At 49.5% G+C, this 24,589-nt stretch overlaps 3 protein-coding genes across 8 annotated transcripts in view; 1 reads left to right on the forward strand and 2 right to left on the reverse strand.

The window, feature by feature from the left end:
* Nucleotides 1–1,093: 1,093 nt before the first annotated feature.
* On the forward strand, nt 1,094–10,144 carry oit3 (oncoprotein induced transcript 3). The gene is made up of 9 exons (XM_084470609.1): nt 1,094–1,249; nt 4,336–4,710; nt 5,024–5,134; nt 6,223–6,345; nt 6,445–6,567; nt 6,809–6,969; nt 7,871–8,322; nt 9,216–9,315; nt 9,646–10,144. Exons 1-9 carry the CDS (start codon nt 1,186–1,188, stop codon nt 9,805–9,807), a joined length of 1,671 nt encoding a protein of 556 aa, XP_084326735.1. The 5' UTR covers nt 1,094–1,185; the 3' UTR covers nt 9,808–10,144.
* Nucleotides 10,145–10,277: 133 nt separating this feature from the next.
* pla2g12b (phospholipase A2, group XIIB) lies at nt 10,278–14,541 on the reverse strand. Of its 4 annotated transcripts, none has more exons than XM_084470624.1 (4): nt 13,576–14,541; nt 12,822–12,898; nt 11,805–11,970; nt 10,278–11,289 (listed from the first exon to the last, which is right to left on the reverse strand). In XM_084470624.1, the coding sequence occupies exons 1-4, from the start codon at nt 14,477–14,479 to the stop codon at nt 11,171–11,173; spliced, it is 1,266 nt and encodes a 421-aa protein (XP_084326750.1). In that variant the 5' UTR covers nt 14,480–14,541; the 3' UTR covers nt 10,278–11,170. The 4 variants fall into 4 exon arrangements, with proteins under 4 accessions (XP_084326750.1, XP_084326749.1, XP_084326748.1 ...); XM_084470623.1 differs by having other exon boundaries at nt 12,810–12,898; XM_084470622.1 differs by lacking the exon at nt 10,278–11,289 and having other exon boundaries at nt 11,451–11,970.
* A 4,080-nt stretch (nt 14,542–18,621) lies between these two features.
* pde10a (phosphodiesterase 10A) overlaps nt 18,622–24,589 on the reverse strand; it is a 59,253-nt gene continuing 53,285 nt past the window's right edge. For all 3 annotated transcript variants that reach the window (XM_084470605.1, XM_084470606.1, XM_084470607.1), the window contains 6 exons: nt 24,396–24,551; nt 23,581–23,753; nt 23,124–23,235; nt 22,869–22,949; nt 22,198–22,286; nt 18,622–21,268 (listed from right to left, as the gene is read on the reverse strand). In XM_084470605.1, the coding sequence (XP_084326731.1) occupies nt 21,142–21,268; nt 22,198–22,286; nt 22,869–22,949; nt 23,124–23,235; nt 23,581–23,753; nt 24,396–24,551 (738 nt within the window). In that variant the 3' untranslated portion in view covers nt 18,622–21,141. The remainder of the gene's footprint in view (nt 21,269–22,197; nt 22,287–22,868; nt 22,950–23,123; nt 23,236–23,580; nt 23,754–24,395; nt 24,552–24,589) is intronic.

Genomic DNA, 24,589 nt, shown 5'->3' on the forward strand with positions numbered 1-24,589 from the left:
CAGGGCTGTGCCTTGCTCAAGGTCCTGATCAGTGCTCCATTTTGTCCTTGACCCTCAGAGCTTCCTGAGTCTCAGGACATCCTATGAAGATAGGCCCACAGGACATGTTGTTTGTATACAACCTGTCCATCTTCTATCAATTGTTCTGGCAATTTATAGTCACTCTGGGACGACCATCTGGTGATGGTCTTACCCTAAAATTAATTCTTAATTCTTTGCAACGCAAACAACAAATAGGCCTACCGCAACCGCAACATAATGTGATATGATTCAATATCTGCAAGAGTGACGTGATGTTAAACGATGTTCAGACCCAGTATTTCGAGTCGTGTGTGCATCCATTTTAATGAGCAAAAAATGATGCGAAGAATATGTAAATGAATGCAAGCGTCGCTAATCCGATTAGTTTTACCGCTCTGAATTGATAGGCTCCCGTTCCACTGTATGCCTTGCTGACCAAGAGTCTGTGTATTCCTCGAGTGGTGTTTAGATGTAGTTCCATGTTGTTCTTCTGTTAATGAGAGCCAGGCTCTGAGGCGCTCCTGCGTTGTCCTCTCAACATAATGTGCTTCAGTGGCTCCCCCGGCTGCCTGTTTAACGCCACATCGTATTGCCCCGCTCTAACTGTGGTCTCTGTGAGTACTGCTGGGACAGGGGGGCGCGATATGGGCACCTGAAGTGGGGATTTCAAAGTAATAGCGTATAAAAATAAATCCAACGCTTTAAAATAATGCAATATAATATACCATTGAGGGTTGCAAAGAAAGGTACCCTGGAAGAATATTAAAAAAAAAAGATTAAAAGATTTAAATATTAAGGACGGGCCCTCCTCGGATGAAGAAGAGAATGGTGATGAAATGGAGGTGTGACGGAGGTTGAAAGGTCTACCGTGTGTCCTCCAGATAGGCCATATGGACCAGAGAGGCTGAGAGAACAATGAAGGATAAGGACGCCTCTTCCAGGATGGAGGACACTGTCACAGGGGCCAAGGTGAGGTAGACTGTAAATACCACACACACACACACACACACACACACACACACACACACACACACACACACACACAGGGGGGCTCAGGCACATTCATGGAGATAAGGTGCCTATATTAAAGAGCTGGTTCCTCTGTAAATGGCACACATATGCAGAAGTCTGAGGTTGGATTAAACCTAGTACAGAGAGAGGACAATGATATCCTTTGTGGCTACCTTAATATTCCTGAACGCAGGTCCCCCTGCAGGCACAGATAACGGTAAGTGCAACACCTTCCATTCATACAAAACGATCATATACACAATCAGATAAAAAATGGTTGATTTTGTCCATGGTCGATTTGTAACTGCGTTATTGCATATTAGTCTAGTCCTAATTTCTTGAACCCAGAAATGTTGAGTACCCTAAAGTTTTATTGCAGAAATGTCATCTATAGGCCTAATGGATGGAATTTAACTAATTTAACTTAACTTAGCATAATAAGCCAATAAAGTCAAGACACCACAGGTGAATAGTATAAAAAATTTAAATAATAGATATCACCATGAAACTTTCTCAGTTGATTACTTATGTTAAGATGAGAAAAATGTATTGCACGTTTTTTGTATCTTAATGTTTAAATATGCAAATTAGGCCCTATCTCATCAAATAGTTGCAGCAGCAGACCTCACCCCCTTCACACTTGCAGTAGTCAGTCCAACTGAGACTTGCAGCATGGCAGCTGGTTTCCTTTGCTGCAGGCCTTCAATGTGCTGCAGCTACAGCTGGTGACATCAAGTAGATTTACTGGAGCCACTGCCTGGATGGTAAGAGCGGGCATGACATGACAGCCTCTTCATTAGCAACCTTCCATCCAAACTTTGTGACGTCTCTGGCCTTTGCAGGAGGCTCTCTCTGACCTGCAGCCGTCCACAACATGACCTGAAGATGAATCAGTTGGAGGAAGCTTTTTTAAGTTTGGGAGGCTTTTAGCTGCGACTGTAGATCTGGAGTGTTATTCATTAATTTATTTATCCACATGTAGTTTGTAGTTAAACTCCAGATGGAAATGTCGATGTTAGAGGTATTGTCATTCACAGTGGGAGAGTAAAGTGATCAAGTGGAGAGTACAATAGCAAGTGACCGTGAAATTCAGTGTCTGGACTAAATAGGTTATTGAAAAGTAAAAGCTAAATATCTAATACCATACCCTGATCAATAAAACAATAACTCATATCGTATTGTAAAATTGTATAGATTAGAGACTGGACCACTGAATCTAGCAATGGTCTAATGTGTCAATACTGCCTCCTTACCAGGTTCCTTAAAGGTTTTCACCAACTCAGTCCCCATTGGAAAAATAATTTTGAGCCTGGCTTGATCACATGATCAGATTTTGTGTGTATGCAAATTAGAGCATATTTAATGAGATAGGGCCTAATTTGCATATGTAAACATTAAAATACAAAAAACATGCAATACATTTTTTTCTCATCTTAACATAAGTAATCAACTGAGAAGGTTTCATGGTGATATCTATTTTTTATTTATTTTACCCTATTCACCTGTGGTGTCTTGACTTTATTGGCTTATTGTGCTAATTATGCAAATTGTTCAAAGTGCAACTTTTAGCAACCAAATTAAATTCCATCCACTAGGTCTATAGATGACATTTCTGCAATAAAACTTTAGGGTACTCAACATTTCTAGGTTTACTATTGGGCCTATGGGGATTACGACTAGACTATATTGCTGGATCCGAAGGATTGAGGGACAAGACTTAGTGATGAAGTGAAACCATAGATAGATCTATTCCATCGACAGGTCGTGTTGAACCTCATTCATTGGTGGGAGTGTTGCCTCTCTGTCGGCCACCAGGCTGGCTGCTCTCTTAATGGCCATTTGAAGTCACTCCTGGCTCTCGCAGGAAGATTTAGACCCTCAATTAACACGAGTCGCTGGAGCCAACGCTGTCCTAGTGCCCTACGGTGCTTGTCGTAGCTGGAACTCACTCGGTCTCAGTGGAAGGTCTCTGAATAAACAGCTGTTTATACTAGCGTCAGCTAGCCTGGACACCGATTGATCCACGAGAAGCAATCGGGGGGGAGAGAAGGTAGAGGGAAGATAGATGGAGCCTTATCAGAGGCCCAGCCAGGGAGCAGGAAGTGGATGGGTTCTCAGAAAATAAATATGAGTAAATATTTATTTCACTGCAATAAAATGTGTTCCCTGCTCTCAAAGCCTTCAATCGAACTTGGGAGGTCTGGGTTAATTAGGATTTCTTTGCATATTCTAATCAGGCGTGTTTGTGATAACCTATTATAACCCTGATCTCATTATAACCACAGTTATAATTGCAGCCAGGGATGATGTTTGTAGTTCTAATTGGCAAGAATACCGTTATATCCTGGGTGGTGGTAAATGAGGTGGTATTTGCATGTTCAGTGTATCTTTCAGTTTAACCCTCCAACATCCCACCCTCCTTCAAAACTCCTTTACCTTCAAGTAGTTCCCAAGATACTGCACAAAAAGGTACTGTCAAAATAAGTCCTTGTCGTGTTTCTGACGACTCTGTCTTAGCTCAGGGGTCATCCTGATTGGGTGCACTGCTGTAAGATCCCGGCTGTGGGTACAGCTCGTCTGTGATTTCGATCACAAAGTAACGTTATGCTCTCATGTGAGTGAAATCACCGTACAGCTGAGAGGATTAGTCTCTGTGGTTTCTGACCCTCCTCCACCCTCTCCCCCGAGAATCTCATGCCCTGTGATTAACACGCACTCCTGCCCTCCCCCTGCATCGTTTGTCATGACTACCCCACCACGGCGGCTTGCCCTCTCCTACTCAAGGCGGCCTCTTAATTAGATTGTTGTTCAGAGAGCCCATGGAATGGAGAGAGGAGAGCCTATTGATTGCGGTTTTGCTGCACTTTGGCTCCTCGTCTCAGTGTGTTATGCTCCTGACGCTGCAACGCCGGCTTCAGTAACAAAAAAAGGGGTCTTTACATTGAAGGAGCTTGCATAGATACAGACTCTTAAGCTAAGCTGATGGCTTATTTCCCCCTTGGTCGAGTGAAATTGGCTCCGTGTTGACAATCCATTGAGACAGTAAAGAGGGCAACAGTGAGACACCATGAGCATGCAAGGCGTTTTAGGTGTTTATCTAAACCCACATCGATTTTGTACCTCAATGTCTTCAAATAATGACCTCAATACCAGCATAGCAGTCCTCTCTAACCAACCCAAAGCCCTTTCTATCCAACCTGAAACAGGGCCACTCTGTTTCTCTTTCACACAAAGCATGCTCCCAGTCAGGGTGAGGTCCTAATCTAAAACCTCTCTGTCTCTCATGCACCCCCCCGGGCACAGTCCTGGACCCGTGCTCGGCCTACACCAGCCTGAACGAGCCCTGGCGCAACACCGACCACCACATCAACCAGTCGGCCGGCGTCCCCCTCTGCGACGGCCACATGTCCGGCGAGTGGTACCGCTTCACGGGCATGGCCGGGGACGCCATGCCGACCTTCTGCATCGCCGAGAATCACTGCGGCACTCACGCTCCCATCTGGCTCAATGGCACCCACCCAGAGCCGGAACAGGGCATAGTCTCTCGGCCGGTGTGCGCCAGCTACAACGACAACTGCTGCCAGTGGAACACCAGCGTGGACGTGAAGGCCTGCACGGGGGGGTACTACGTCTACCGCCTGCCCCGGCCGCCCGTCTGCTTCCACGTCTACTGCGGCCGTACGTGGTCGCCTCGCACCTTTTTTGAGCGTATTTACATAATTGCGGTGGTGGAAATATTCGCCAATACCCCGTGGGTTTGACATTTACATTTTACATTTAGTGCATTCAGCAGACTCCTTTATCCCAAGCGACATACATACATAGTACATTTGTCATAACAAAGTGAAAAAATATATACATATACTGTAGGTATATATATATATACACAAAAAATATAGCTAGGATAAGATGCTAGATAACTAAGTACTATTACTAAACACCACATACAATAAGTGCATGCCTTAAGTTTGGTGTCTGTTCCCTTGTACAGATTTCTATGACATCTGCGACGAGGTGGAGTGCAAGGGCCCCCATTGTCCAGAGTCTGATTGTCAGTGCGCGGCGGGGACGACCCTGGGACCCGACCGCCAGACATGCCTGGGTGAGTCGGGAGGGAGGGAGGGAGGGAGGGAGGACAGAGGGGAGGAAGGGAGGTCACTGATAAAACGGCAGCACAACACAGGGAAACATGTCCCAAAATGGAGGGACAGGAAGAGGCAGACACCAGGGATGTTTTTCAGGAAAACTAATGTCCGTCAGTGGACATTAGTGAATTTCACATCCCCCGTACACAGCTCATCATTAATAAACCAGAGCATCAATCCAGCTTTTCTCTTTTGGAAGCTTTTTTATTTTTTACTCGTAACACTAATAGCTTTTCATTAGGTAGTGTAATGGGATATGACTTTTACACCAGACCTATTTCTCTCACTTAACTGCCAAATTATATCAAATGTGCCGCAACACAACCGATAATGTGGGTGTTTAATCCAGCACAATCAATAACAAGTCAGTCACGGGTGGACGGCAGATATGAGTGGACCCAGCCCACTGTGGTACGGCGGTAGGGTGGTAGAATTAGCATGCTAGATGGAGAGCACTGCTGAAGGCACTTCGTAGAGGCCTCACTTGACCGCATATCTGATGCATTGATTGATGAATATGTAATCAGAACCGGCTAAGCTCCAACAAATGTCATTAACTTGTTAGTCAGCTATCAGGTAAGTGTGTTCCTTTTAACTTTCAGTCAGAGTCATTTTTTATGAAGTAGTGTGTCTACTTTGCCTAATAGGATGCGTGTGTTAAGTGCTAGGAGGAACAGCTTTTGAAAAACCGACCACACCATTTTTTTCTCATTCTCCATGTTGTCCTCTTTTTTTATGAAAAAGAGGACATTTTCCAGTATGACAATAGAAGAGGGAGGATTGACCGAATGATAAAAATAAGGACACGAACGCAGAGGGAAAAAAAATCAAGATTTTATTATATTTTCTTTCTAATTTTGTCGATTGTATTGTTCTTTGCATCTTATTTGTTTTATCTTGTTCTCTCAAAATTTCTTCTTGAATGTTTGACCCTCCACACTGTTTCTCCATTTCTTCTTGTTCTGGTATTGAAGCTGGTTTGTTCATTAGCAATGACTCACGATAACGGCAAAGTTTGCTTCAATATTTTTTCTTTAACGCCAAGATGTGAACGAGTGCGATAAGGGGAACGGTGGCTGCTCGGAGGTGTGTGAGAACACCAAAGGCTCGTGGCGTTGTGCGTGCGGACCAGGGCGTGTCCTCGCCGCAGATGGACACAAGTGCAGAGGTAGCGTTTACGTAACCAAATCCACATTCACACACAAGATGTGAACACCCTCCCCCAACTGTGCTTGACCACCTTCCACCTCCCCCTTGCTCCGAGCAGAGCTGGAAGGATGTCCGGCCAGCAATGGAGGCTGCAGCCACAGCTGCGTCTCCCTGCTGGACTCCCATGAATGTCGCTGTCCACGCGGGCTCAAACTGGGCGAGGACAACCGTACCTGTCAGGGTAATGTGTGTGTGTTTGTGTGTGTGTGTGTGTGTGTGTGCGTGTGTGCGACCGCATTCACGCGTGTCTGTATGTTTGTATCACACAGATCACATCAGAAACCGTTGATCTAAGTTCAAGGCGACCACACCTGAAAGACATATTGAACGTGTGTGTGTACGTCTGTACGTATGAGATGTGGGAGATGTGTGATCATGCGCTACATTAGCGAGTGTCGTCACCTCTGTGCTGGGCTCTGCAGTGCCCGTCCAGTGCGACCCCAGCTGCATCAAGGTGTCCGTCCCTAAGGACCTGGTGGAGGGCCTGGACCTCTTCCTGTCCAACTCCACCTGCCGTGGGATCTCCAACGGCACGCACATCAACCTGAGCTTCAGCCTCAAGACCTGTGGGACGGTGGTGGAGGTAACACTGAATCTGGGCTTGGTTATTGTTATTCATGGTGGAAGACATTCCAGGTTCACCTAAGAAAGCAATGCTTTGGGGGGGGGCGCGTTCACACCGTACACGTCCGTCGACGGATCTCATTGACTTTGCACGGGGCGCACTCGAAATGCATTGTGGGTCTGTCCGTTCCGTCGGCTCCGTTGGCAGCGTCAAAAAGTTGAGAAATGTTCAACTTGTCGGGCGGAGACGGATCCGTCGGCCAATCATTGGCCGACGCGTCCCCCATTGTCAGACACGCCCTCCGTCATCCGTGGACGGAGGTGTACAGTGTGAACGTGGCTTTGAGCCCAGTCCTTACCGCAGCGTCCGGGGTTGGGTTCCTGCGCGTGGTCCTTTGCTGCATGTCTCCCCCTCTCTCTCCCATACCTTCCTGTCTTACTCACTCTACAATAAAAAGGATAAAACCTTCCAAAAAAAACCCTTCAAGTAATAAATAAGAAAGCAATGCTTTGCATAGGAGTTTACCAGCAATTGTTGTCAGTTCTCAACACCTAGTTCAATTGATTAAATAGTTTTATAGTTTTTTAGTTTTAGAATTTTTTTCTTCACCTGTGGTTATGACTGTGAATGAGCAAGCCCGAGCTTGCTATGCAGCACTCCCTCCATTCTTCCTCTCTAAAACCTTGGCTGTTGTACTTATCTTGTTACTCCTCCCATGGTTGTGCTCAAATCTACTCAGCGGTTGAATCTAGAGCAGAGGTTACTAACCTCCCCAGACCGTGGCCCCCACTAAACGGCAGCTTAGACCGTCCGACCCCCAGGTTGAGAACCACACATCCAGAGTGCCAGACCTTTCCCACATGAATCAGCCCGACCGGCGCCGGCAGTCATTAACCCGAGTGCTGGCCCCCCAACCCAGGTCACCAACGACAAAATCGTGGGGACCAACCTGGTGACGGGGCTCCCCAGGACGGGCCCCGGCGGCGGGGGCGGGGGAGGCGGCGGCGGCGGCGGCGGGGCCGGCAGAGACATGATCATCCGCACCAGCAAGCTCCTGCTGCCCGTCACCTGCGAGTTCCCCAGGGAGTACCAGGTGTCGGACGGCTACCAGGCCAGCCTGCGGAGCTCGGCCCCCCTGGAGCTGGCCGGGCACAGCGAGGGCGTGTTCCCCTTCACCCTGGAGCTCTTCAAGAGCGAGGCCTTCGCGGAGCCCTACCGCGCGCCGCCGCAGCTGCGTCTGCACGACGCGCTGTACTTCGGCGTGGAGCCGCGCGAGAGGCTGGACGGGCTGGCCGCGCTGGTGGAGAGCTGCTTCGCCACGCCCAGCCCCAAGGCGGAGCAGGCCCTCAAGTATTACCTCATCAAAGACGGGTGATTACAGGAGGGTTTCAGGAGAGGGTACACGCTCGGGTCTCACTAATGAGGGTCGCCGGTCCAGGCGTTTGGAGGCAGGGAGAGAGTGTGTGTGTGTGTGTGTGTGTGTGTGTGTGTGTGTGCTGTGTTAATGATTATGTTGGCTTAGTGGTCAACACTGAAATGTCACGTCCCTCGACTCGAAAAAACAACACTACAATAATGATCAACACTAATTGATGAATAATCGAACTTATTCATCTTCTCCGATTATATTTAATGTTTTTAGTTATTTTTCACGGTAGCACAGCTCTATTTTAAGTCGCATATGCGAGTTACCGTATCATAAAGCCCTGCATGCACTACCTGTCTCCAAAGCTCATGGTGATGTCTTGGGGTGTTAATATAGAGGCTTGTCAAGTGACACAGTCTAGTTAGGCTTCATCATTTCAGTGTTGTCAGGAAAAACAGGAAAACGTCTTTTTTAATCAGGGTCCAATCCACTTCAAAGGCTCCCTGGAAGTGTATTGAGGCAGCCACTCACTGTTGTGATTTGGAAGTGGAGGTTTACCTTCAGATAATGAAATAATGTAAGACAGCCGAGGGCTTTTTGTTTGATGAACGGGAGTAGAAACAACACAAACGTCGCTCAGGTGCAGAATTCATACCTCCGAGGCGCTTGTTTTTGGGTTTCGAAGGCAAATTAAATCTCCCATTCCCATTTGCAAAGCCTATTTTAGACATCATGCAAATGAAGTATAAACATAAAATCGTTCTCCATATATTTAGATGAAAGCACATCTATGTGTAATGGCTTCAGGTGACCTGTAGTGCAGGCGGAGCCGCTGTTTGGTTAAAGGCCGCGTTGCATTAGGACATGCTTCCATGCTGACCACTGATGTGCCTTCCAGGTGTATATCAGACGACACGGTGAAGCAGTACACGGCCAAGGACACTCTCTCCAAACACTACCGAGTCCCCGTCTTCAAGTTCATTGGCAAGGACAACCGGGTAAGAGCGCCACGCGGAGAGCCAGCTGGCTAATGTGTGTGTGTCACGTGTATATGAGGGCTCATTCTTTATGCTCGAGTGAGCCTTCCAGATCCATATTGTTTTTATCATTTTATTTATGGGACTTTTTCTCTGAATACAAGAACTGGCAATTGATGTTAAACCATATTTGCATTTGTGTGTGTGTTTGTGTGCACGTGTGTGTGCACGTGTGTGCGTGTATGTGCACATGTGTGTGTTTGTTTGTGCATATGTGTTTCTGTCTGTGTGTGTGTGTGTGTGTGTGTGTGTGTGTGTGTGTGTGTGTGTGCGTGCGTGCGTGCTCCCCAGGAGGTCTTCCTCCACTGCCACGTGCTGGTGTGCGGGGCCGGAGACTCGCGCTGCGCCCAGCCGTGCCGCGGGGGCCGCCTGCGCCGGGAGCTGTGGAGCACGGCCCCCCAGGGCCGGCGCGTGCTGAGCGGGGGGCCCATCATCATCCTGCCGGACCCCTGAACACCCGCGGCCCCCGTCGCAGCGCCAAACGTCCCCTGAGGGGGCCCCGCTGATGAGCTATCCCATAATGAGGCTAACAACCCAAAACACACCGCCTGACCCTGAGTGTATTTCTGGTTCAGTGTTATCGTGCAAAGATGGTGACCGACATAATTATTCAGAGTATCAGGTCACAGACCACGCGACACAGCCACCACACACAGAAGCGTCTTTGAGTCCTAGGAAAGCGCTGTATACGTCTCATTTATTGCCGTTATTATTGTTGTTGTGCAGCTTCTTGACGTGGTTCCTGACAGAACAGTTTTGCCGTGAATAAAGCGACGCTTGAAACTAGAAATCATTGTCCGCGGGAGAGTCTCCTTGGCACGTTTGTAACCGCTGGAGCGTGAGAAAGGCTTTTCTAGGTCAGCCACGCGTACGCACGCCGTCCTCCGGTCCGATTACAGATTGCCGCTTCAGCCTATATTTACAAACACGGCTAATATTTCAAATGGAACTAGCAGCTTATAGACACGTGTGTGTGTGTGTGTGTGTGTGTCTGGTCGTGTGTGTGTGTGTGTGTGTGTGTGTGTGTGTGTGGTTAACACCATGACTGATACGTATGGATTATTTTCCTTTATCACTGCTGCTCCCAGTGGTCTCAAATTGGAACCAAAGGCTAAACCAATAGTGTCTTGTCCCAGTGTTTGGTCTCGTTTAGAGAATTATGCAAAGCGCCGACTTGCCTGAAGAAGTAAGGTGCCCTTAATTATGCAAAACAAATGACAATCACGTATGCATTTATTCATAGAAAACCAACAACGAGGGAAATAATAAGTTACATTAGACACATTGCTGAGTAGCAGTAATGGACGCAGCCCGAACACGTCCCGCTCTGCGAGGGTGAGTGTAGCGAGGCAGCCTGATGATGGTGAACACACCGACAAGACGAGACAAGCAGCTCCGCAGTCATTAACTCCGGTTCATCCTCGCACAACGGGAAATGAATCAGACCGAAATGTGCTATCTCTATCAGGCAAATCTTCTCTATCAGGCGAGTCATCAAAGTAATTTATGTTAATGGAGTCATAATCCTGCCCTTGAGAACAAATGGCAAATTTATCCAATAACGAACACTGTTGAGAACCCAAAAAACAACTAAAACCAAGTCCTGTTCAGATACTGAAAACACAACAGTGGCTCATATTTCATACACAATACCCGTTTTCCTAGATGTACATACCTCAGCATTCCCCCATAAGCCCTGTCGTCATTGTTGTCCCCTTCCGTAAACAACAATAAATATCTATAAATATAAAGTGTGTGGACGCGCGGAACGCGTGCGTCTGGTTTGTGCCCTCGGCAGATGCCTTTCACCCCTCCATCACAGCTCCTCGCGCTCCTCCTCCCCGCAGACGCACGCCGCCCTCTGGCTGTTCATGTAGGGCCTGCAGCCCAGCGTCCACACCGTGTTGTACAGCGCGTCTGCCCCCGACTCACAGGCTGGGCCGGCGCCATGGGGAGGGACAGGGGGGAGGGGAGGGAGGGGAGAGGGGGTGGGAGGGAGGGGGGAGGGAGGGGAGAGGGGGTGGGAGGGAGGCAGGGGGGGGGAGAGAGGGAAGGAGAGGGTAGGGAAGGGAGAGAGGGAGGAGAGAGGTAGTGAGGGAGGGAAGAGAGTGAGGGAAGGGTAGAAAGAGAAAGAAGGGATTAGGAAGATAAGACTTTATATGGTAATTGAGTTACAATGATAGCGCCGGGGGCCATAACCTCTAACTGCTCCTTGATGACATGCATCTGAACCAACTTTAAGTCCCTTTGGATACAAGCTTCTGCTAAGTAGTAGTTAAGCAACTACTATTATAGTGCTCTAAATGTGGAATTATATGAATATTCTTGTCTCTGGTACGAAGCATATAGAGTATCATTTGTAAAGAAAGAAACTGTCAAATAATCTGCTGATTTGTAAAAGAAAGACGAAGAACACAGTGCCAGACCAAAGCGGGGCGACGAGGGCTCACCTTTGACCTGGGAGACGAAGCCCAGGCTCTTCTTGAGGTCGGTGCAGAGGCTGTGGAGGCACCAGCGGAACTTGGAGTCGCAGCGGGACTTGCTGGAGCCGCACGTGTCGTAGCACAGGTCCAGCTTGTTGCAGCAATTGGTCATGGCCGGGATGCCCAGGTCGAACTGGTACGCACACACACACACACAGGGAACGCGTCTGAACAGGGTGTGTGTACAGCAGCACACACAGCAGGTACGCGAGTGTCTCTACCTCTGCTGTGTGGAAATGTTCATTTTTGAAAAGTGACCTGCTAAATTAAATAACTATAATACATCAGGTCAATATTAAACAGAGGCCTGTTCTCTGTCTCTGTCTCTCACACGTTTTAAGATCACAGGACATACAGCAGGTATGCAGTGTCTCTACCGTTACTGTGTGGAAATATTCATTCAACTAAAGTGACATGCTAACATAAATAACTATAATAACATAATACGTCAATATTTAACAGAGGTCTATTCGCTGTCTCTGTCTCTCACACATGTCAAGATCACATCTATCCTCTGCTATTATTGCTGCCGGTGCAGCACTATCACACAAGGGGGGGATCGCTGAAATACCAATCGTATCATGTACATGCTCAGAGGTATACTGCCTTGTGACCAGTCTATGGAGCCTCAGTCCTAAGGTCTGCCTCCGGTCTATAGAGCCTCAGTCCTAAGGTCTGCCTCTGGTGTATAGAGCATCAGTCCTAAGGTCTGCCTCTGGTCTATAGAGCCTCAGTCCTAAGGTCTGCCTCTGGTCTATAGAGCCTCAGTCCTAAGGTCTGCCTCTGGTCTATAGAGCCTCAGTCCTAAGGTCTGCCTCCGGTCTATAGAGCATCAGTCCTAAGGTCTGCCTCCGGTCTATAGAGCCTCAGTCCTAAGGTCTGCCTCTGGTGTATAGAGCCTCAGTCCTAAGGTCAGAGTCCTGAGGTGTGCGTGAGGAGGTGGAGGTGTGGTGTGGTGTGGGGTGGACATACAGGTCCTTCTACCTGCATTCCAATCAGAGACGAGGAGCAGCCGTTGGGCTCGGGTTGCTGGTAGTCGGGTCGGGGCTGAGGGACCGAGCCTGGCAATGAGAGAGAGACAGAGAGACAGTGTGAGTGAGGGAGAGAGAGAGGGCAAAAGAAGAGACAGAGACAGAGAGAGAGAGAGACACACACACATACACACAGAGTCAGAGAAGGAGAGAGAGAGACAGAGACAGAGAGAAGGAGAAAGAGTGAGTGAGTGAGACAGAGACAGAGACAGATAGGCACAGATTCTAATCCATAGTGAGAGAGCAAAAGAAAGAGAGAGCGAAACAGAGTGAGTGAGAGAGAGACAGAGAGACAGAGAGAAAGAGTGAGAGAGAGAGCGAGACAGAGACAGATTCTAATCCATAGGTCCTCATGTGAAATCTGTGGCCTCCCTGAGACTGGATTTATAGGTTATGTAACGGCTGGGTCCTCTCTGCCTTCACCGCCCCCGGCCTGATAACCAGTGGCTGGCTCTATCGGCGCGGTCAATGGACCGTATCATCTGCTGCGGGTCATGAATCCAATGTAATCACTTACTGACTTACTTGAAAAAAAAATAAAAAATACTCTACTTACTTACAGTGAGTTTAGCTTGAGAATTGATCTTTTTTGAACAGCATAGAAAGGTAGTCGTTTAAGGGACAAAAGGGGCAACGACTACGGGACCATTCACGTATTCTTCGACATCTGACAGCACGTGAAGGACAGCGTGCATCGGAGCACTCACCGTATCTGCAGCGGTACTGGCACACTCCGTTGCGTCCTCCCACCAGCTCCACCATGGAGTCAAAGTATCCGTTGATGGCCTGGAAGCTGCCTCTCAGCCCGCTCAGGCCCCAGCCACCAGAGTCCTCCGCCTCCTTACCCGCCTGGAGCTCCGTGTTCCCCAGACTCTCACCCCGCTCCTCCTCCGGGAGCGTCTCCTGCAGCGACAGACCGGGGCCGTCCGGGGAGTCGTCAGAGAGGTCCGCGGCCGCCGGCCTCTGCTCTGGGGGATCCTGGGACTGCGCAGTCTCGCTTTGGATCGGTGCGGTCCCGGCGTCACTATCGGGGACGAGAGTGTCAGGCTGAGGGTCCCGGGCTTCTGCGGTCTCAGGGAGCGGTTCCTGGGCTTCTGCGGTCTCAGGGAGAGGCTCCTGGGCTTCTGCGGTCTCAGGCTGAGGTTCCTGGGCTTCTGCGGTCTCAGGGAGAGGCTCCTGGGCTTCGGCGGTCTCAGGGAGAGGCTCCTGGGCTTCGGCGGTCTCAGGGAGAGGCTCCTGGGCTTCTGTGGTCTCAGGGAGAGGCTCCTGGGCCTCTATTGAGTTAGACAGAGGCTCCTGGGCCTCTATTGAGTTAGACAGAGGCTCCTGGGCTTCTCCGGTCCCAGGCGGAGCTTCCTGGGCTTCTGTAGATCCCTGAGTCACCTCAGAGCCGGCATCCGGCCGGCCGGCGAGAACGTCTGCCGCCGGGGCGTTCGGGGCAGCGTCCGTCGGGGCCTCCCCGACGGCGGGGAGTCCGGCCGGGTGGGCGGGCTCCGTGGCGGCGGGGTCCACTTCCTCCTGGGCCTGGAAGAGCGTGGCCAGGGTGGCGCTCTGAGCCGAGGCCAGCCAGAGGAGCAGGAGGAGGGGTAGGGAGCCGTGGCGGAGCAGCATGGTGGTAGGGAGAGACAGAAGGGAAGCCTCCTCAGTGCTGTTTACAATGCGGAGAGTGGGGCAGGCAGAGCAGAACGACAACACTAGTGACTGGCGGGCTGGGGGGGGGACTTTGACCGATGATTAGAAGGGCCAAACAACGGGACAGTATGTGTATGTTGGGAGGGCAGGGGGGGCGGGGGGGCAAAGGTCACTCTATATCTTTTCAAGGAACGAATGACGTTGCACCGTGATTTGTTTATCACGCCTCAACGTGTTCACTGCTTCGTTAATCATCCTCTGTGATTATGACATAATCAATTGGGTAATTGTGAAGGTAATTTCATTATGAGTCAGGATTAAGGCTTGCAGTTTCATAGTGTTTGATATGGTCATCTTTATATATATATATATTTATATAAAGATATCCATTGATATAGAAAACCTATGGAGCAAGACCACATTGATGTATATATATATATATATATATATCAGTCTATTACTACCCTTTTCTATCAAGCTAATTAATGCTCACATTTCACTATGTGACCTTTAACAAGCCACTGTTCTCTTCAATGGTTTGATACAGGTCATAGCCTCTTTTTATCATTGAATAAGAGATAATATTAAAATATTATCTTTATAAAACGCAGTGTGTGAGTCCCTGACATCTCTCCCTTTGAACCAGAATATTCTAGAAAGTTCAACATCTTGATCTTGATCATATTATTTCCTAAAGCCTCTTTGTGATACAGGGAAAGCGTTCCCTCTGGTTGATAAGCTTTGATTCAGTTCTGCTGCCCTCTAGTGGTAGAGGGGTCCAACAACAGAGACGTCTTCGGCTGTAATTCACCAAATACAAATACGGCGGGCTATTTTACTTGGTTACAGACCAACAAACAAGGTTAATCGTCCTGTTGATGCTGGCTGACAGATAAATCTGTTTCTGACGGCAGAGCGGTCCAGATTTTGCCCCACAGCTGCAGATAAGAACAGCACAGAACAGAGCAGTGGTACACAGCTTCACCTTGTAACTGTTACAGCAAAGACATTCTCTTTGGCTGACGTTGGCTAACGAGACTTGTTGCATCACGTAGGCCTACTCTCTCAACGCCTCGCCTCCTGGCATTCTTTAACAGCAGACTGCTGTTATCTTCTGCCTACGTGTCCGTTATCTCACCGTGTGCTGAGCCGAGTTGGTTGTGTTTGTTGACAAAGTAGGACAAAAAGTACAAACTGCCTTGTGTCTGTGATCTTGGGACGGTCGTTCAACGCTGATACTCGGAGGAACTCTGCCTGGAAACCACAAAAACAGGCACACTAAACCATACAATGATAATATATTATCTTTAATGTGGTCTCTCTCTGTGATCTTTAAGATACCTGCAGAAAATAGGCATGGTATATAATTACAATTAAACACTTTTTTTAAACACAACAAAGCAAAATTATAAATCAAGTTTGCATCAGTTTTGTTCTACATCTCTGCGGCAGCGCTGGTGAGAACAGGAAACATCTTCATCTCCTCCTCTAGCTGCCTCACTTCAGTCCCAAAATGTTCCTCGCCTGCAGCCTGCTGGACCTGCTTGAGGTGCAGGTGGTCGGGGTGGTAGGGCGTTGAGCGGGGTCGTCTGCTGGCCCCGGTGCTGAGGAGAGACATCAGGAATGAATGGGGAACATCTCCAATGAGGATACTACTTGCTGTGTGCAACTGGAAATCAATGTGGTTCATAACGGTTTATTGACGTTAACGTTGAAAAAATGGCCTGTGGGAACGTGTTTCTTTGCTTCCTGTGTTATTTTAATTTTAGTATCTTCTTCATTCTATCTATCTTCATATCGTAAATGGTAACACACACCTCTGTTCGGTAGTGTGGAAGTGGACTTCAAACCTTTTTCATCTTCGTCTTTCGTGGCACAGACAGCTTGGAGTTTGTTTCGGACTCTGGGGAGGAGAAGACAAAGATGAATCACAGAGCCTGGTGGTAACAAGACTCGGACAGAGCTACAGAAAGACAACAGACCGATAGACCGGTAGAGCTTCAGAGAGGACGAGGCCTGCTCGCTGTTGGCCCCCAGAGCTCTCTGGATCTCCTCCTGGAGTCTGGAGGCCCTCTGCTTCAGCCTGATCCAGAGCTGCGGCTGGTGGCCTCTTCAGAGCCTCGATAAACACAGCCAGGTACCGGAGTAACCCTCTGTGCTCACGTGGCATAGCTGTTTTAGCCATCTTATTCACTTCAGATTATAGCATGTCTCCTAGTGTTGCAGGACTACCTTCTCTACTTGGTTATTTTAAAGACGTCCCGTTATGTGTTCTAGGTAAGAATTAGATCTGAAAATCAATACAAGAATGTGTAGCCTGTACGGCCAGGCTTAGATCATCTGTTTATAGTCGGCCTGTTTGAAGTGATTGTGCCGTGTCAAATAAAAGAAGAAAAACATTATTTTAAAATGCACCATCGAAAATATTATCGGCCTAGGAATCAGCCCACTCCTGCTCATTCAAATGCATTCAACAAATAACAAAAGACACACCGACTATGCTGACGCTGTGGTTGCATCGGTACATGACGGACGTGATTCAAGTCCCTGCTCCACCTGCGCTCCACACTAAAACTGAGATTTATGAATGAGCCGCGGCGGAAGGGATACCTTGACCCTGACGCCCTCCGCCAACATGTTCCACGGGCAGGTAGAAGTTCCTGTTCCACTTCCCCCACACTGGGGACTCTTGCTCTGCGCTCTGATACGTCTGACGGGGGCCGCAAAAATAGTGCGCGTGTATAGAGAGAGAGGAAATGGAAAAAGCTTAATTTCCCTCAGGATGGCTCCAAATACTGTTGAACCGTCACACACACGTCCTCAGACACGTCACTAACACACAGAGAGACGGTCTCTGCTGGGCCGGCTCCGAACTGACAGCTTCTTCAGCCTCTGGGTGACACACACACACACACATTATGCGCACACACGTATGCGCGCACACAGCCACCCACAAACCCACCCATTCACATGCACGGACGTAGACACACACACACACACACACACACACACACACACACACACACACACACACACACACACACACATTAAACACTAGGTACCAGGAGGTTTTGTGCCTTTGTATGTTAAATGCCATGGGACTAAAATTGGACTGAATTTTATATGACATTTATCAATGTTCTTCCTCCCAGCCGTTTGCCCCCCTAATAAGTCATGTTTGCCTATGAACAGCCTCCCAGACTGCTGGGTCATGCTGGCCCTTCATCCTTAGGGCCAGCATGACGGATGAACTCGGCAGTCTCTGCCGAATGTTCTCTTCACTTAAAGGTGAATGACTCAGGGCTCCGTGATCGCTCACTTGGTCTTTTCCGTCTATTTGGGACGGATCATCGTCAGCCTCTTCTAGCCAGTTCTTCTCATCAGGTAGTCAGGCAGTGGAAGCAGTGAACCCTAACGGGGGTGTCATTCGTTCACACGGAGAGTGGACCGCTAGGGGTCGCCTCTCTCTTCGTAGGGCTCCAGAGACATGGGCCAGAAATTATTTTCTCGTTTCTTCAGAGGTTGTTTCTCGGTGAGACCTTGAAGTCCCCCAGGCGCCCAGAGACTCTGCGGCCCGGAGACGTTTTCTGAGTTCCTCGGGGCCTGTCGGAACGGCTCGGCTCTGGCTGAGATGACGCGGTGCTGAGGAGCCACGTGTCTGGACTAGAGCCCCGTTTAAAATGGCATCGTCTTTTAGGTGTCTATTGGTTATGAATGGTTTGCTAATAATTATGTTAAGTGACATTAAGACCTTATTTGCGTGGTCAAGTGTGCAATCTTCCTGCTTTAAAGCTCGCTTACCTATAATTGGCGTAATGCGAACGAAATAGCCTGGTGTTTATTCTTAAAGCCGTTCATGGGCCATAGGCCTACATGCTTTAAGGCTTACCTGAGTCTGGATTTGACTTAAAGAAAGTCTACAAAAATAAATATTTTGTTGCGCTGTGCCTCTGGGTTGTCATGAGAGAGCAACCTAAATCCATGGTATAAAAAAACCCCAGTGTATTAACTTTGGCCACTAGGTGGCAGTAGGAACCTATATGTGTAATCCTCTGGTGTGAACATTCACCACTAGGGGGCGATGCGGTGCAGTAGGAAAAAATAAAGAACACACGTTTCTTTTCCCCAAGTCAGGCCTATTTAATAAAATGTATTAGGGCTACTGCTCTAACATTTACAGTTGCGACATTCCTCAGTTATTTGGATAACAGTAGCATGTCTAAAACCGTTTATCTTAATGTTCACTTTGTACAAAACAAAAAGGCCAACAATTGTTTTTGTATAAAAAATATAAGTTAATTTAACTCTAATTAAGAAAATAACAATAGTAGTAATGGCAATAATAATATTCATCAATAATAATAATATAATAATAACGATAATGATCGTAAGCTAAACATAGTGCAGACAATGGGATATAGTTGGTGCTGAAAATCAAAAGGGGGACAGTGCAGTGCCACGGATCGCTCCATGTTAAGGTGGGCTGGGGGGGGATAAAGTAATTCAGAAGCTCTCGCTCTCACGTTATCAGGCACACAGACACGCACACTCGCACGCGCACACTCACACAGTCAGAAAGTGCATGACTGCCATTCAGCTTAGCACCATCAGAGCATATATCATAGTCTGTACAAACTAATCTCTAGCATGTACACTTATTACACCTATTACTATATATGCTAAATCATATATTAACCTCGGTCTCGGTGCATGCTATTGTTGCTCTTGTTTGAAGGTTACTGGAAGCGATATTCTGAAATTGAAGATGGTACGGCGTGAAGTCCGAGGCAAACAGCCACACATGCCATCATCGCAGACTTGCAATCAGCTAACCTCTTCTCAAAGTACAGGGTCACACCTTTGGGGCCACAGAAACATACTTTTTCAGTTTGCCTGTTTTTGTATTCTTCGGAAAGTTCAATTTGGGAGAACCAATGTTCACTGGAATGAAAACAGGAGAACGAAACAAAAATCAGCCTTTTTGGAAGATCTAGGAAACACACGTGACTTTGACAATGTTCCGTTATACAACCGCTTTGGGAGCAAATCACAGCATACATGAGGACTATTATTATTACTGTTCCTTAGAAAAAGTGGTGGAAACGAACAAGGAACGCTTTGCACACATCCTGCAATGTGCCGTCGCACACTTTCGACTTTAGAAGACCCCAGTTAGGGAGCTGTACTCCAGATGATCTAACATTAGTTACTCATCGTGCATTGTTTTTTTTCTTTTGGTTCCCCCCCCCACCCCCAAAGGACTATATAAATGAACCTCAAAGAAAGTAACTCTGAACATGTATTCCAAATTTTGGTTTTGGTTCAATGGCCTGAAAACCCTAATAAATATAGATTTCTCTTGCTATTTCACCCCCCCCCCCCCCACCTCCGACACACACTCAGAACATTAGGCTGCAGGAGACCGCTGACTCGGCCGTTACGCGCTCCCCATGCTCTTCCTTGTCTTGTGAAGTCAGCAGCTGGTCTAAAAACAAACTGCCAGCCCAAGGTCACATTTCATTCATCAGATGTTCAAAAGCTGATATATGCAGCAGGTTCCTCAGTGCCAGGGGCCAACCGCTTGTCTTCGCAAAAAGGGGCCAACTCTTTTTTTTTTTTTTTTTCTCTCTTTCGGACGGAACATTGTGACTTCCGTGTGACTCTGCGTTGTGTTGAGATTATCTAACCCCTTCCATCGCAGCTCATCCGCTCTCTCTCTCCACTCTCTCTCTTCTTCTCTTCTTCTTTCACCGACCGGGGATCTTGGCTATCTCCGCTCCTTAAAGGCTGAATGTCTTCTTCGTGTTTTTTTGTTTGTTTGTTTTTTCAAGTACTGCATCATATTTTTGCTTTAAAAGTCATGGAAAAAATTAAACATGGTAGCCGGCGCCGTTCCTAACGACGGCGGCTCCTGCCACATGCATCTCCTCCTAAACATTCCTTCTGTCACTGCGAACACCTCTCTGTAGTAGTGAGCTTATAACAGTTCTACAGGATAAAGGCCCACGGCGCCTTTTTTAACAAAATAAAAGCCTGAACGAAACGACAGCAACAGTCATGGTTTCACATCTCCGAGCCCGTGGTGCAAGGTTCAGACGGTAAGGCATCTGCACAAAACAAAGTCCGTAAAAGAAACCAGCCGATGTAAAAAAAAAAAAAAAAGAATAAAATAAGAAGAAAGAAAAATAGACCACCATATCCGACCACCGAATCAAACCAACCGGCCCACACACACACACACACACGCACGCACGCACTCACTCACACGCACGCAGGCAGGTCCAATCAAACAAATGAATCCCAAGCTGAGTGGACGTGGGGCGACGGGACCAAAGGTCCTCCGTCTCGGCAGTCTGTCTGTCTGTCAGTCTCTGGGAGCGGAGGAACAGGCCGCGTTGTCACCCGATGAGGTCACTTGTGTTTTCTTTCAAAATAAATCAGCCTTGTATTTTGGAACCCATTGGCCGTTCCTTTTCCTGCCGAGCGAGCCTTGGGCCCCGGCTCCTCCTCCTCCTCCTCCTCCTCCTCCTCCTGGCTCTGGAGACACCAGAGGCCGGGGCCTGGCCGAATGGGGGAGCTCCTCCGGGGAGCCTGCTGGGGGGGGCGGGGGGGGGGGGACGGGGGGGGGGACGGCCCCGGAGTCAGTTGTCCACCTTGACCGGGCTGGAGTCCGGCGGCGGGGCCTCCCCGTCCTCTCGCTCCGAGGACTTCCGCGCCACGTCCTCCACCTCCCCCCGGGCGATCATCTCCCACTGCGTGAGGTTCTCCCTGAGAGCGCAAAACGACAACGACAACAGTTCATGCTAGACAATCTACAACAAGCGATGTGCAAACCTCGCTCACCCAAAAACCTGCTCGACACCAACCCCCACGGCCCGATCCACGGCCCATCACGCCCCCCCCCCCCCACCCCCGGGGCTCACTGCGATCGGGCACAAGACCAGCAAGAGGGGCCTTTCCGGCACAATTCCTCCAGATGACCAGGGCCGACGCAGTACACACGCCTGTGGTCCGGTCCCACAACGAGCCCGGCTCCATTGGGTCTCGGCCCCGCTGCCCGCCACATAGCAGGACTGCCGGGGGCCCGCCGTCGACGCTGTCGCGGGGCCCTCGGTACTGTACTGTACTGTACGGCTCACGTTTTGTTTGCATTCCCCACAGATCAAGGTCGCGCGGGGCTGTAGCGGCGCCCGGCGACGCGGCAAGGGGGAAGTGAATGTGTAATTCGAGCCTGATAAACAATCCGTTCGGCGAAAACAGACACGGCAAAACGCACACATATACACGCGCGCGCGCAAACACACTCGTGCGCGCAATTATCGCCTCCTTTGTGGACGTACAAGCTGTAATGCGAGGGGAACTGATAGGACACGAGTGCTGACGTATACGCATGCACAACCACTAAAGGAACCACGGCATTCGCTGAAACACGCACACACGCATGCACACACACATACACACACACACACACACACATCCACACACACAGCTACTGACCTTTTTGCCCTGTTGATTGATCAAAAAATTAAAGGTCCAGTTCTGCACATATTTTCTTACGTGTGTACTGTACATTGGTACAGAGTATTAGAATAGGATCCCAACGACAGTCAGTCTGGGAACACACACACACACACACACACACACACACACACACACACACACACACACACACACACTCACACGGAGCGGATACTCACTTGCAGGCCCTGAGGAGCGGGCCGGATGGCGGGAAGAGCTCGGACAGCGTTGTGTAACACGGCACTGCCACGGCGTTATAGAATCCCACCTACGGGGCCAAGACAAACACAACACATTTTGGGGGTTACTGTGTGATCAACGCAGCCGCGGGAGAGGAACTCCTGCTGCAGACCAACCATCGACTGCAGCTGGACAACCATGAAACCCGGGGATGACTGTGGGGGGGGGGGGGGGCGGGGGATGGGGGAGTCCCGGGTAGGAGGGGGGGGGGGGGGCGCGGGGGTCATTTATTATTGTGAGGGTTTTTTGCACGAGGCTGGAAAAGAAGCGGGAAAGGCAGTGGCAGCTGTTTTCTCCTTGTAAGGAAGAGTCGTCTCCCTGCCGGAGCTGTCCTCCGATATGGGGGGGGGAGGGGGGGGGGGGGGGGCGGTGGCTGGCAGGGGGGGGCTCAGACTCTTCAGCCCCGGCCCGGGACACCTTGGGGTCTGTCTTATCAGGTGTTTCCCTACGTGTCACACCGCCACACCGCTCCCCGGGGGCCCTGACCCACTAAGACCGGCCGCAGGCCCGGGCGCCCCGAGCCGGGTCTCACTGCGCCGGACGGCCGCCGGAGTGGGAAAGGTCAACAAGGAGAACAAAACAGGAACTGAAGACACACCCACGTACGTACCTGGCCCTGTGGGATCTCGTCCTTCTTATCTCGGTCCATCATGGGTATGGGCTGCAGGCCGATCTTCTTCATCTCGTCTCCCTGTGTGGCGTGGGGGACACGTCAGCGTTACCTACACACACTATGGTTGGCTGGTTGGCTGCGCTGCCGAACTCTGTTGTGAGGCGGCTGGTCATCAGTGGAGGCCCGCTGTGTCTAACCCTTCGCGTGGGTGTTTCATTTGAACGTCGAGTGTTTTTGCCGAAGTGTACGTACCTCGGCCCAGAACTCGGCGTAGATGTCGTTGGCGGTGAGTCGCGTGATCGGCCATAGCTTGGTGACGGAGCACAGGTCACATGCCGTCATCATCAGACCAATCACACGGTCCCTGCAGGGGGAGAGGAGGCGGAGCCTGTTAGGGTTGTGTGAAGCCCCGCTCAGGAGCACGGTGCTGAGCTGACCCGTCGTTATGGAGAGCTCTTCCTCACCGTCGGATTCACCGGCAGGTTTTTGAACCCTACATTTTGGCAACACCCCTAGTCACATCGGCCCAGTCTAAACCCTGAACTGACCCATGTAGGGACTAACATCGACCTAGTCTAACCACTGAACTGACTCCTGCAGAGTCTAACATGGGCCCAGTCTTGACCTTTGAAGAGGCTAACATGGGCCCAGTCTAAACCCTGAAACAGACCCGTGCAGAGACTCACGTGGGCCCAGTCTAAGCGCTGACCTGTGGGTGTGGTTGGTGAGGTCCAGGCCCCGTAGGGTCAGCATCTCGGCCAGCTGCTGGCGGTTGCCGAAGTAGAGCGCCAGGTCGGTGGCGATGATGGCCTTGCGGATGATCTCGAGCACCTGCTCGTACTCGCTGGAAGTCAGGTTGGAGAAAATATTGTGCCCTTCCAGCTATGGGAAACAAAGAGATCAATAAGAAAGCAAAAGCTCCACTTATGAGGCGTTCGGCTCAGCCAGGTCACAGCAGGGGGTCTTCTGAGGGGGGGGGGGGGGGGAGGGGGGAAGGAGGGGAAGGGTTCCGGCATGGACGTGGAGTTTGGATCAGGGTCAGTAAATGTTGTTTCAGTAGATGGTTACAGCGTTCATTCTATCAAAATCTCATTCCATTCTAAAATGCTGTTCCTAAATTGTACTATACAATTTTCTTTAAGTATATTGGTTTTATACAAATCTTTTATAGAAATTGCAGATTTTTGGAGAGAAATTAATAAATGCATCATGTTTTCAAACTCAAAAATAATCGTTTGAATAGTCGTCATTTCAACATTCACCAAATAATCGTGATAATGATTTTTTTTCCCATAAATCGAGCAGCCCTTAATTCGACGGTTGAAATGTTAATATTTGTAACCACACGGCGTTGATCTCAAACCACACCACCATCCGTCGTGTTTTGGGGGCTGAGCCCTGACCCCCGTCGTCCGGCCCTCACGCGGTGACCTTCCACGAGTGACAAACCTGAACACCAAAGGAGGGTGAGAACATTGCGCGCCACGCCCAGCGGCGGCGTCGGCGCGGGCGGCAGAGCGCTACCTGCAGGATGGAGACGGTCTGGGAGAAGTGGTGCTGCTCCATGGTGGAGGTGGAGTACAGCGCCGCCAGCGGGTGGTCAAACTTCTGCAGGTACGTGTTGCTGTAGCCCCGGTGGTCCAGGTCGTGGCACAGGCAGGCGATCAGCAGACCCTTCTTCTGCAGGGCGGGGGAGAGCCACCAAAAACGTTCAACCA

This window comes from Micromesistius poutassou (genome assembly GCF_964030765.1).
Source record: "Micromesistius poutassou genome assembly, chromosome: 7".
NCBI classification, from domain to species: Eukaryota; Metazoa; Chordata; class Actinopteri; order Gadiformes; family Gadidae; genus Micromesistius; species Micromesistius poutassou.